The sequence below is a fragment of the Leucopleurus acutus genome (assembly GCF_964270905.1).
Source record: "Leucopleurus acutus genome assembly, chromosome: 2".
NCBI lineage: Eukaryota > Metazoa > Chordata > Mammalia > Artiodactyla > Delphinidae > Leucopleurus > Leucopleurus acutus.
The window spans coordinates 42,911,599-42,924,569 of NC_139143.1; the positions used below are offsets into that span (position 1 = coordinate 42,911,599).

Genomic DNA, 12,971 nt, shown 5'->3' on the forward strand with positions numbered 1-12,971 from the left:
TGCCTTTTATGCCAAACAAACCCCCTCTCTGCTGCTCCCATTGATTCATTCTGCTACCTTCCACTGATATTAATTGAGCACCTGCTATGTGAGAGCATCATGGCCAGAGATGGACACCAAGAATTAACATAGGATCTGCCCTGTGGAACTCGAGCTACAATGGTGACAAATGCAAACAAATATTCATACCCACACAATTAAGTCACAGTCAGGCTGTGAAGGCCAAGTACAAGGTGCTGAGACCCTGTAGACAGGGGCTCTGATCTCATCTGGGGAGTCTGGGAAAGCATCCCTGGGGGTGGGGGTCCAGGGTGAGGGGAGCATTCCGGCAGCTCACGCAAAGCCATGAGCAAAGGAGGACTTACTGAGGAGCAGAAGGAGACAAAACTGGAGGCTAAGACAGGACCCCAGACACGCAAGGCTGCGTACAGAAAGTAACGAGGAGTCCTTGAAAGAGCTTAGCCTAGAGAGTAAACGATGGAATGCGCACTTTTAAAGATCACCTAACCAATATGAGGGAAGAAAAACTGGTTTGGAGGACGACAGGGATGGGAATGGAGATACTGGTGGATTGGACTGGGTTGGTGGCAGTAGAGATGGAGAGAAATAAATGGATTTAGGAGGCAAACTTGACAGAATATATGTATGTATTGATTGATTGTATGGCTGCGGGGTGGGGGGGACCGTGGGATAAAAATGATCAGTTTCATATAGGACGCACTGAATTTAAGACGTTGGTATGAGGCGTTCCAAGTAGATGGTTGTGCGTGTGCTTTGGAGCGTGGAGGCCAGGCTGGATGCTTCTTGTGGACCAGCCACTGATCCAGCTGAGACAAGTTCCACGTGGTTCTGGCTCCTTTTCTCTGACCCTGGGCTGTCTCTCTTTGAAGATTCTAATGTTGTGTTTCTTTGGCTTTTTAGGATTCCAGCCAGGCAATTCCTTTGGTGGTAGAAAGCTGTATCCGGTTTATCAGCAGACACGGTAAGCAGGATTACAGCCTTGCCCATATTTGTGCAAGAACTGGGAAGAACTTCCAGGAATTCTTTATAGAGTAAGAATAGAGATTGACTTCCCATCCTGACATTCTCCAAAGAGGAATAAAATCTTATTTGTTCACATAATGTTTGCTACTTCAGAATGGCCACACCTAGACATTGAGAGAAAAATATCGTGTATTTTTGACCCCCAGGTGCCTGAGCCACTTACCACACTCCCTTTTCTAGCTTAGAGTGAGTTTTTGTTTGTTTGTTTGTTTGTTTTTTGCGGTACGCGGGCCTCTCACTGTTGTGGCCTCTCCCGTTGCGGAGCACAGGCTCCAGACGCACAGGCTTAGCAGCCATGGCTCACAGGCCCAGCCGCTCCGCAGCATGTGGGATCTTCCCGGACTGCAGGCGGACTCTCAACCACTGCGCCACCAGGGAAGCCCATAGAGTGAGTTTTAAATTATAGCTGTTATGTAAGTCTAGCTGGTCCAATGTGGTGACGCTAGTTTCACCATTACTCACCGTCTTTGCCCATGTTGGTATCTCCCACTGCATAGCCTCGACCTTTGTTGTCACATTGGCTTTCTGCAGCAGACTGCTTTGAAAACAAGCTCCTTTTACAATATTGCGTTGACTCCTGGTAATATTCAGTTTTTGTTCTGGTTTGGTCTCACTGTTTAGGACATCTCCAGAGCTCAGTTAGTAGCTACTCTTAAGGTTGTAGCCAACATTTGAGAGTCTGGCAGGGCTGGCTCCTTCTCAGCTAAGTCACGCTGTCTTCTGCTTGGATGACGCTGAATCTCATAAATCCATTCCTCACCAGCTCCTAGGCTGGTTGGACAGAATTTAGGGAAAGAGGTGAATTGAGTCTTCCAAGTGTAAGAGTGTTTAGAAAACACAGATATCTGAGTAAGCACCATGAAGATTTCTAGGAACTGGGCATCAGAAATTGTTCTTAGATGTTATCCTGCCTAGTTATAAGAAAAGTGACAGAATGACCTTCTTGGTGCTAAGGAGGTATGTAGATGATCACTGATCTCAATTCAGAAGTAGCCGTTCTCTCCCTTCCTCTCCTTCCTCCCAATAAACTGGGGCATTGCTTGGGTTTATTTTTGGAATAATAATTGCGTTAGCATGTTTACAACTTATGCCATTCCAATCAGCTACAAATTTTTCATTGTATCTCCATCCACCAGAAGTAACAGCATTGTACAGCACTATTGAACAGTCAGTAAATATTTATCAAGCCCCTGATCGGTGCTGAGCACCATGCATTGCCAAATAGGAAAACAAAAACAGGGGTAACCCTGTCTTTACCTGGTTTTAAGACGCAGTTGGGAGAAAATAAATAAGCAAGTAAAAAGTTAAATAAAAAGAGATAAGCTGTAGTAATTTGGAATAGCAGTATAAGAAATTTCACAAGATGGTAATGATTAATAGTCAAGCAGTTGGCAAAGATAAGTCCAAACTGAGTTCCGGGGAGGAAGAATTATCTGTGCCTAAAGGACAATAGGAACAAGAGAGTCTGAACTCGGATTCTCTCATCCATACATTCTGTTCATTCATTCATTCAGCAAGCACACATCTTCCTATTATAGGGTTATATCCTGATCAACCCATCGTAAGTTGAAAATATCTAAAGTCAAAAATGCATTTCATACACCTAACCTGCAAGTCTTATACACAAACATGTATAGCTTAGCCTAGCCTACCTTAAACGTGCTTAGGACACTTATATTAGCCTACGGTTGGGTAAAATCATCTAACATAAAGTCAGTTTTATAATAAAGTGTTGAATGTCTCATGTAATTTATTGAATACTGAGTGAAAAACAGAGTGGTTATCTGGGTACAGAATGATTGTAAGTGTATCGTCTGTTTACCCTCGTGTTTGCATGGCTGGCTGGGAGCTGCAGCCCATGACTGCTGCCCAGCATCACGAGAGAGTACTATACCACGTATCAATAGCCCAGGAAAGATCAAAATTCCAAGTACAGATTCTACTGAATGTGTATCGCTTTTGTACCATCGTAAAGTCGAAAAGTCTTAAGTCAAACCATTGTAAGTTGAGGACCGTCTGTGTGTATATTGATTGCTCATTGTGTACCAAGAAAAAGTTCCTGTGTTCATGAACCTTACATTCTACTAAAGGACCAATAAATAGATGATCAGTTGATAAATTAATATATATCAGGTGTTGGTGAGTGTCATGAAGAAAAATAAAGCAAGGTGAGGAGATGGAGAATGGAGAGGGGATACTGTTCTAGGTGGATTGTTCAGGGAAACTCTTAGGTCACCCAAGAAGGTGACATTTGCCATCCTGAAGGAAGTCAGGGAGTGAGCCACATGGGTATCTGGGGAAGAGTGTTCTGGGGAGAGAAAACATCACATGCAGAGATCCTTGGCATATGCAAGGACCAGCACGCAGGATGCCAGTGCGGCTGGAGCAGAGTGAGTGGAGAAGAGAGTGGCAGGAGATGAAGCCAGAGGCCAGACTCTTAGAGTTTTGTCGACTAAGGTAGGTGTTTGGAATTTATTCTAAGTGAGTGGGATGCTGTTGGAGAATTTATGAACAGGGAGTGATCTTTCTAAAGGATTCCAGGCTGCTGTGTAGAGATAAGACCATAGGAGGAAATAGACTGCTGCAGTAGCCCAGGGAAGACATGGCATAGGGTGTCAGCCGTGGAGTTGTTGAGAAGTGGATGCGTTCTGGATATCGTGGCTTGAATGTACCTGTCCCTGCCCCTGTACAGGCACAGTACATGAGGAGACCAAAACTTAGCATATTTCTGTGGTAAGGCTCTGGGGAAACAGGTATGCTCACATATTGCTGATGGGAATGCAAACCCATACAACCCTTTTGGAGGGGAATTTGGCAACATCTAACAAAACTACATATGCACTAATCTGATCCAGCTGTCCTTCTAGGAATTTACCATGAAGATAACACCTCCAAAATATGAAAGTACATTTGCACAAGTTATTTATTGCAGCCTCATTTGTAATTGCAAAATATTAGAAACAAAACAACCTAAATGCCATACATGGAAGAATAGATGAATAAACTATGGTATATGCACACAGTGGGAGACTATGCAGCTGCAAAAAAGAATGAGGAAGATGTCCATGAAATGATCTGGTGAGGTTGCCAGGATATATTGTCAAGTGGAAAAAAGCAAAGGGCAAAAGAGTATCTATAGCATGCTGCCTTTCATGTAAGAAAGAAGAGGGTATAAGAATATACATGTGCCTTGTCACTTCTGCAAGAAGAAATACAGGAAGGATGAATCCAGAAACTAATATTTGACTGGTTATTTACATGAACGGGTCAAAAAAGTGAAAAGAATGGGGGAATGAGAAATGGGAGAAGAGTGACATTTCTCTGAGTATTCCTTTTTGTGTAATTTTGACTTTTAGAACTACATGGGTGTTTTCCATACTCAAAAGATAAATAAACAAATATATAAAACAAGGATGTGGGTAAAACTCCAAATGGAATACAAAAGGTAACAAATAAACCTAACTGTATTACAGACGAATAACATAGGCACACTGAGATGAGGAAGAAAATAATCTAAGTTTCTTTGAAAAACAGTATTTTGATTATATACTATAAGTCTAACAACAAAAAGAACTGTAAAATAATGCAGAGTAGTCGATAATTGTTTTTATCACAGGGTGGTGAGCCAGCAATTCTGAAGCCATTTTATGTGTAAATATTATAAGATGAAGCAAATAAATATATTGTTGATTTAAAGAAGAAAAAAAACCTTAGTCTATAGTAGCTGTTCAAAAAATATTTGTTCAGGGAATCCCCTGGTGTCCAGTGGTTAGGACTCCACGCTTCCACGACAGCGGGCAGAGGTCCAATCCCTGGTCAGGGAACTAAGATCCCAAAAGCCATGTGGTATGTCCAAAAAAAAAAAATTGTTCAGCAAATTGAATTTTTTCCCCCAGATAGGGACTTAAGGTATTCCTGAGCTCCCTAAAGATGATGGATAAAATGTTTGTATATGTGCATTTAATGGGGATAGGGTCCATAAATTTTGTCAGCCCCCAAAACATCTGTGGCCCACCAACTGCCAAAATTTGCACATCATTGCTATCTTCATGTTCCCTTGGAGGTAGATGTTCTAGTCCCCATTATATAGATGAGAAAGCTGAGGCTCACGTGTAAATGGTGGGTCCGGGTGATCCAGGAAGACTTAAACGAAGAGAAGGGATGTGAGGAACAACTGAGACGCAATCAGGATGGAAAAACCCCACCATTTCCATGAGGAAGGGAGCAGAGACACGTGAGCAAGAGGTGGTGGAGTGGCAATCATTTCAAGACTTCTCTAGCAGAGCAACTCTGGGCAACAGCTGGATCCAGCACAAAATGGACAGTTTTGTGCCGTTTCCAAATAACTTACCCAAGTCTGATTGGCTTTATACTTTTATGTTAGTGAGCACTAAGGAAAAATGAGAAAGGTCATACATGTGTCGGCTTGGTTATGTGAGGCCTTACCTGCGTTATAATAAAAGGCCAAGTGCTTTTCTCCTTCACTTTCTGGAAACCGACCGTTTATTAATGTCCCTACTTTCAGAATCATCAGATTAGACACTCTAAAGATTCTATCTGTTGAGAAAGAGCACATGTTGGCCCTTCTAAAGCCTCGGTTCTCGAGGGGAAATGGAAACCAGACAGAAAGGGACCTCGGTGTGCCTCAGGCCTGCTGCCTGGTTTCCAATAAGCTCTCCTCTGATTTCTTCTTGTTCTGGGCCCGTGGGCCAAATTGGCTTGTCCTGGATGTCTAATCTACCAAAAAGTACTGAGATGATCCTCTCTCAGCAAACTGTTGGCTGCACGCATGAGACTGAGTAGCCTGGTCCCTGAGATGACAGTTCCTTATATTATACTGTGTTTCTGACAAGTCGCTGAGTAGGTGACTGTTTCTGTGAGAAACCTGCTGTTTACATTCTTTGTTTATACGGCATTACCTGGCTGTTACACCCCACTGGTGACTAATATGGTAGTTACATTGGGGTCTTAACATTGCCTGCCATTCTGTGAGGGATATTCTGGAGATTCCCCTAGAGGAACAGACAACTTAAGCCCTATTACAAGCCCGGTAATTAAATTCCCCCTGCTTACTTCTTACTATTGCTACAGTTGGATTCGGGATTCAGTCCTGGCCTGTGTGGTTTACTGCAAAGGTCTAGCTGGTAGAATCCAGTCACCACCACCACACGACCCCATCAAGAGGGGAGTCCTAAAACAGTGGACAAAATGTAGCATTATTCTATTTTGTTTTCCAAATAAGAAATTTGTTTGAGATTCAAAAATGTTGATGGATCGTGCTGTAACAGAGGGACTTTGACAAAATGCCCAAGTTTGAGCCACGGTGCTCTTGAGAAAAACTGGACAGGCCTGATATGATAAAAGATGCTAGCTCAGTCCAGCCCCTGGGCTCATGCTTCCTGGATCCCTCCCCAGTTCTGAGTTGCATGTGGGGTGCTCTCTGTGAGCCGTATCCACCGTCAGGCTGACAAATGGGATCCCCCACCCTCTGCGCTTTCCCTCCAATAGGACTCACAAGCCTGGCATTGAGGAAGGAGTACATGATTGCAGTCAGAAGGCCTGGGCCCCTGGATCTGGTTCTTATCACCTGTATAACCTAATGCTGGTCATCCCTTATCAATCCCCTCACCTAGAAAATGGGCTTGCTGGTAACCCCTGCTTTATGTGGCTATAAGCACAAAAGCAATCACCACACATGCATTAACTTTCTATTATTATTTTTACCCTAACAAACTTCAAAAAGACATCGTTTTCATGCACATTATTCTAGTGTGGCATTGATGCTGTTGCCTTTAGAGTCAAACTGCAGTCAAGGACCAGTGGCTGGCACAGTGCCTGCAATGCTGTCTGTTGACTGATCACTTGTCTTTTCATGTCCTCCCTTTTTCTTTCTTTCTCTTTTTTTTTAAATTTTACATTGGAATATAGTTGATTTACAATGTTGTGTTAGTTTCAGGTGTACAGCAAAGTGATTCAGTTATACATATACATGTATCCATTCTTTTTCAGATTCTTTTCCCATATAGGTTATTACAGAATATTGAGTAGAGTTCCCTGTGCTGTATAGTAGGTCCTTGCTGATTATCTATTTTATATATAGTAGTGTGTATATGTTGATTCCCAACCTCCTAATTTATCCCTCCCCGCCATCTTTCCCCTTTGGTAACCATAAATTTGTATTCGAAGTCTGTGAGTCTGTTTCTGTTTTGTACATAAGTTTGTATCTTTTTACTTTTTAGGTTTTTAAAAATATTTATTTTATTTATTTTTTGGCTGCATTGGGTCTCAGTGCGGCACACAGGGTCTTTGTTGAGGCGTGCAGGATCTTTCCCTGCGGCGCGGGCTTCTCTCTAGTTGTGGTGTGCGGGCTCCAGGGCACGTAGGCTCTAGTTTGTGGCATGTGGGCTCTCTCGCTGAGGCGTGCGGGCTCAGTAGTTGTGGCATGCGGGCTTAGTTGCCCCACGGCATGTGGGATCTTAGTTCCCCGACCAGGGATCGAACCTGCGTCCCCTGTATTGGAAGGCTGATTCTTTACCACTGGGCCACCAGGGAAGTCCCTGTATCATTTTTTTAGATTCCACATATAAGTGATATCATATGATATTTGTCTTTCTCTGTCTGACTTAACTTTACTTAACATGATAATCTCTAATTCCATCCATGTTTCTGCAAATGGCATAATTTCATTCTTTTTTATGGCTGAGTAATATTCCCTTGTATATATGTACCACATCTTCTTTATCCGTTCATCTGTCAATGGACGTTTAAGTTGCTTCCATGTCCTGGCCATTGTAAATTGGGGGTCCCCAACCCACAGGCCGCAGACCGGTACCAGTCCACGGCCTGTTAGGAACTGGGCCGCACAGCAGGAGGTGAGCAGCGGGCGGGCAAGCGAAGCTTCATCTGCCGCTCCCCATTGCTCCCCATCGCTCGCATTACCGCCTGAACCATTCTGCCCACCCCCACCCACCATCCATGGAAAAATTGTCTTCCACAAAACTGGTCCCTGGTGCCAAAGAGGTTGGGGACCGCTGTTGTAAATAATGCTGCAATGAACATTGGGGTGCATGCCTCTTCTCGAATTATGGCTTTCTCCAGATATATGCCCAGGAGTGGGATTGCTGGATCATATGGTAATTCTATTTTTAGTTTTTTAAGGAACCTCCGTACCATTCTCCATAGTGGTTGTACCAATTTATGTCCTCCCTTTTTCATAAGTAGTGAAAAAGCATTGTCCTCTAGAACAGCCGAACAGTGTTAGAACAGCTAAAGCACAAAGTATGATCTCAGACCCTATGAAACTCTGGCGGAGTGTAATGGCTTGCCTGCCATGCCCCCAAATCTCATCCCTGACCCTTAGGGATAAGCAGGTGCCAGGAATCACTTCCCTACTTTGCAGCTGGGGACAGAGAAGCAAAGGCTGGAGAAGGAGCCTGCCTCATTGACTCTGTCAGAATCAGAAATGGTGTAGACATCTCTTCCCTTAAGTCTCTGACTCGGTGCTTTCTTTAGGCCAATGCCTCATATTCATTCCAGTGACTTTTCCACCATCCTTGTATAGGCTTTCTCCTCTGGCCTGAAGAAGAGAGACAGGATGCTTAAATACACACTGGCTGAGGGAGACAGAATTTGCTTTTTTGTCCCCTTGATCACTTTTCCCTGTCTTTCTAGGACTACAGCATGAGGGAATCTTCCGAGTGTCAGGATCGCAGGTGGAAGTGAATGACATCAAAAACGCCTTTGAGAGAGGTGAGGAAACAGCCTGAAAGATAAGACCAAATGTTTGCCAGCCCCCCAGGATACTAGCTCCACGCTTTCTCTCTGAGAGGTACCCAGAGGTTAGCAAGCCAGTTTGCCTCCGTCTTCAGCCCAGCACCTTCTCTCTTGTAGACATCCCCCCACCCCTACCCAGATATGCAGGGAGGTGCCAGGGTACATCCCAGTTTCCTCCTTCTCAGCCCCATTCATCCTGCCCCTCTCCTCCAGATGATCTACCCAAACCCAAGAAGCTAACTGTGATATCTGGGCAGTTTATGGCTGTATCCAGAACCCTTGGTGGCAGAGCGAATGCACCTGTTCATCTTAGCCCATTTATTATCTTGTGGGCTATTAAGGTAATGGACAAGCTTTGGCAATTTCCGTCACTGAAATGGATATATATAGTTTCAATTTGAGGTTGGTCCTATCATTAAATCTAATTACATCTGATATGAAATTTTCCATAGGGAACTCCAGTATGATTGTTCTCCTGTAAGTAGGTGTGCTTTGTTACAGGCCAAGAGGAGAGAGAGCTAATCAGAGGGGCTGGCCTCCCTGGCCTCATTTCCCTCCCCTAGGGGCTCAGTCCCAGCCTGGTTTCATGATCTCATGAGAGAGCCAATTGCTGTGTCCCATCCCCAGCCCAGAGGGAATGTCCCTGAACCAGTCTGGCACAAACAAATTTATGTAATGGACTTTTGTGCCCCTCCTCTGGCCCCGGGGCCCCTGAGCCTAAGCAGTCTTTGCTTTTGCTGGTCCCTGGTTGCCGTACTCATGGCCAACATGCTGGGCAGAAAGCTGATGGACTGTGATGAAGATTTGAATAGGCCACTCCTTCCCCTTCACCTCTGCTTCATCCTGTTTGTTTTTACCTCTCTCACTCTCTCTTTCCTTTTTGGGGGGATTGCTTATCCTTAGGAGAGGACCCCCTGGCTGGAGACCAGAATGACCATGACATGGACTCCATAGCTGGCGTCCTGAAGCTTTACTTCCGGGGGCTGGAACACCCTCTCTTCCCCAAGGACATCTTCCATGACCTAATGGCCTGCGTCAGTAAGTATCATCCTGGCCTCAGATTGGCTTCTGGGCCAGAGCACCTCATAGCAACAGATAACAAATTTCCACAGGGTCTTTTTTTCTCATAAGCTTTCCAGAAATGTTTTCCTTTTTTCCTTTTCCTCGGTGAAGTTTCTCTTCCTTGTTGTCACTCCTTTATCCCCTAGTAGGGGAGGAAAAAGAATGACTTCAGGAAGAGTCTAGATCACAAGTCAGAACTCCTGGCTTTTTTCTTTCTGATTCACTTTAAACTCTGTTGCTTCGCTGGGCTTTATCTTTCTTCATTAAAATACATTTATGTTCATATATAAGACACAGTCCTTTTCAGCTATTAGAAGCTCATATATTAGTGCTTGTGCTTTTCATGATACAAAGGGAGAATACATAAGTGTTACAAATATTTCCTGCTTGTTGCTTTAAATATGGCATGACTTACCTGTGAGATGTGTTAATATGTGTTCTTCTAGGAATAAAAGCCTCTGCACATTTAAAAGTAGTGATATGATGTTTTCTCAGAGAGAGATAGTCCCTACTTGATCTTTAGATAAAGCAGGTATCTTAGAGGTTCTCTGCCTCTTACTCTAAAATTTAGGGCTTGAAAAGCTATTCCTGGCCATTTAGTTTAGATCATTATACTGGACCCCCCTCTCATTTGTTGTCCACGGAAACTTGGATTAGTATTAGGTCATTCTGGAAGCAGACGCCGTTGAAATGGTGGCTTCAGAGGCTGGAGGAGGCAATGCCTTTGAAATGGAGAAAAATTTTTCTTCCCAGATCAACCAAGGTCTTCATCCCCCACCGCCCACCCCCGAGTTTCCAGTTTGATTCCTGAGCACTGTTCCTCTCTGTTATTCTGAGAGAGGGACCCAGAGCACTCAGGAAGCTAGCTCTCTCGTTTTATTGGTTTACTCACTATCTGTGGGAGTCCTAGTGGAAATGTGTTCTGTGGGTGACTGAATATATGCATCCCTCCTACCTTCATGTCTTTTTCCAGGGCTGGGCCTAGGTGGAATACCCTAAGTGGTTGGGGGTTGCCAGGACAGTACAAGAGACCTTAGCTGCCCAATCCTCCCCTTGAGATCTGCTCCCGATCTAGTACCTCCCATTTCTTTTTCATGGAGAGACTCTCCTAGAAAATGATAATATCCACATGGCACACCGTGAAAGTGGGGAGGCGGGCCATGAGGGAAGCACAGGCCTAGGGCCATACCTGGAATTAATCAGTCCACAGCACAAGTGTCAGGAAAGTTCTCTGGTTTTCTCCCCAGATATCACTGCTTACACAGGGGCCTGCCATTTCTTGCCTCTGGCCACATTCTCCTCATCCCCACTGCAGATAAGGGAGGGGGGAAGATAAGCCAGACTTGTCCAGGGGATGAGGTGATGCACGTGTGGAGTGGGCAGGACAGGACCTGCGCAGCCCCTCCCTCTCCCCACATGTAGGCCCTCCAAGGCTGGGTGTCGAGCAGTCACAGCAGTTTCTGGTCAGCTCCTTGCCTGTGGTATTGTAATAAGGGGGTGATAGATGCTCTGGGGAGCATCTCCAACCCCTTCTGTGCCCAAGGAGCATACATCTTAAGTCCTGACCCGCAGAAGGTTCTGGAGCCTGCATGCCCCATCACAACAGCCCCACCCCAAGGAGCCACAGAGATGGAGCTCCTTACACTGGCCCAGTGCTGTGTGGACTTGACCGGCTGCTCTCCATATTGCACCCGCTGCTAGTCAGAGCCTTCTGACCACTATTTCCTGGGATCTCAGTTACAGTGGAGGGTAACGCATGGCTTTTTTCTTTCAGCAATGGACAACCTGCAGGAGAGAGCTCTGCACATCCGGAAGGTCCTCCTGGTCCTGCCCAAAACCACTCTGATTATCATGAGATACCTCTTTGCCTTCCTCAACCAGTGAGTAGACTTTCCAGGGAGCAACTGATTGGGCCTTAGCTTCGGTCACTGGAAGTTTACGTAGGGACCTATGCTGATTCCTCCAGCCCAACAGATACTTACTGAACACCTGCTGTGTGCTGGGCACGGTCATAAGATGTAAGAATACATTGTGAAATAAGAGACAAAAACCTGGATACCATTTAGCTCATGTTCCGGCAGAGGACACAGACAATTACAGAAACATGAGGTAGTAATAAGTGCTTAGAAGAATAAGGAAGTGTAAGTTAAGGGATCGGGGCAGAGGTGAAAGAGGGAGAGACACTGCAGAGGGGCCTTCAGCAAAGGCCTCTCTGGGGAGACGGTGTGTAAGCAGCAGCCTAAATGAAGTGAAAGAAGGAGCCACGGGATGGTCAAGGTCATCAAGCCCCAAAGTCATGGCAACAATGAGTTTAGATTTGAAGAAGCCATTGGAAAGTTTTAAGCAGAAGAATGTTGTGATCTGATTTTTTAATATATTTTTAAAATCTGCTTCATGGAGAAGTTACCATAGAGTAATGTGGAGAGAAGCGGGAGAGACCTCACCAGAGGTTATTGTGCAGTTTCGGTCGGGAGTGGTGGTGGCTTAGACCAGAGAGGGAATGGTGGAGGGTGATGAGGGGTCAGGTGTAGGATCTATTTGGAATACAGCTTTGATAGGACCTGCTGACGGGTAGGATATAGAATGTGAGGAAAGAGAAAAATTCTACATTTTTGACATGAGCAGCAGGGAAGCCGTGATGCCATTTGTGGAGCTGGGGAAGACAAGATGTGGAAGAAGCAATCAGGACAAGGTGTTGATGTGGCCATGTTAACTTGAGGTACCCGTTAGCCCTCCAGGTGGAGAGTCTAAGTAGGCAGCTGAACATAGGAACTGGATGCTCAGGGAAGAAACCTGGAGCAGAGATACAGTGTGAGGTCATTGTGTACTGATGGTATTTAGCTGGTCAGCCAGGGACTGAGTGTAGCTAGAAGAGAGGTCTGAGGATCAGAGGGGCCTTGGGCTTAGCCAGAGTATTTCTCCCTGTCTAAGTAGTGTGTCCTCGCCCAGGGCAGGCATGGAGGGCAGCAAAGGCAACGAGCAAGGACATGCTTCTCCCCTTAGGCACCTCTGTCTTTCCACGTTGCTTTCACTGCAGCATCTCCCTCAACAGCCTAGGCCAAAGTCTATCAGTGGGCAACCCGAGGGCCAGA

The 12,971-nt window shown here is 45.1% G+C and overlaps 1 protein-coding gene across 2 annotated transcripts in view; it reads left to right on the forward strand.

Annotated features, from left to right (window-relative positions):
• Nucleotides 1-12,971, forward strand: part of SRGAP2 (SLIT-ROBO Rho GTPase activating protein 2) — a gene marked incomplete at its 3' end in the record, with an annotated part of 233,409 nt that overhangs the window by 197,570 nt on the left and 22,868 nt on the right. For both annotated transcript variants that reach the window (XM_082833746.1, XM_082833747.1), the window contains exons 13-16: nt 922-982; nt 8,716-8,793; nt 9,721-9,855; nt 11,654-11,759. In XM_082833746.1, coding sequence (XP_082689872.1) covers nt 922-982; nt 8,716-8,793; nt 9,721-9,855; nt 11,654-11,759 — 380 coding nt within the window. The remainder of the gene's footprint in view (nt 1-921; nt 983-8,715; nt 8,794-9,720; nt 9,856-11,653; nt 11,760-12,971) is intronic.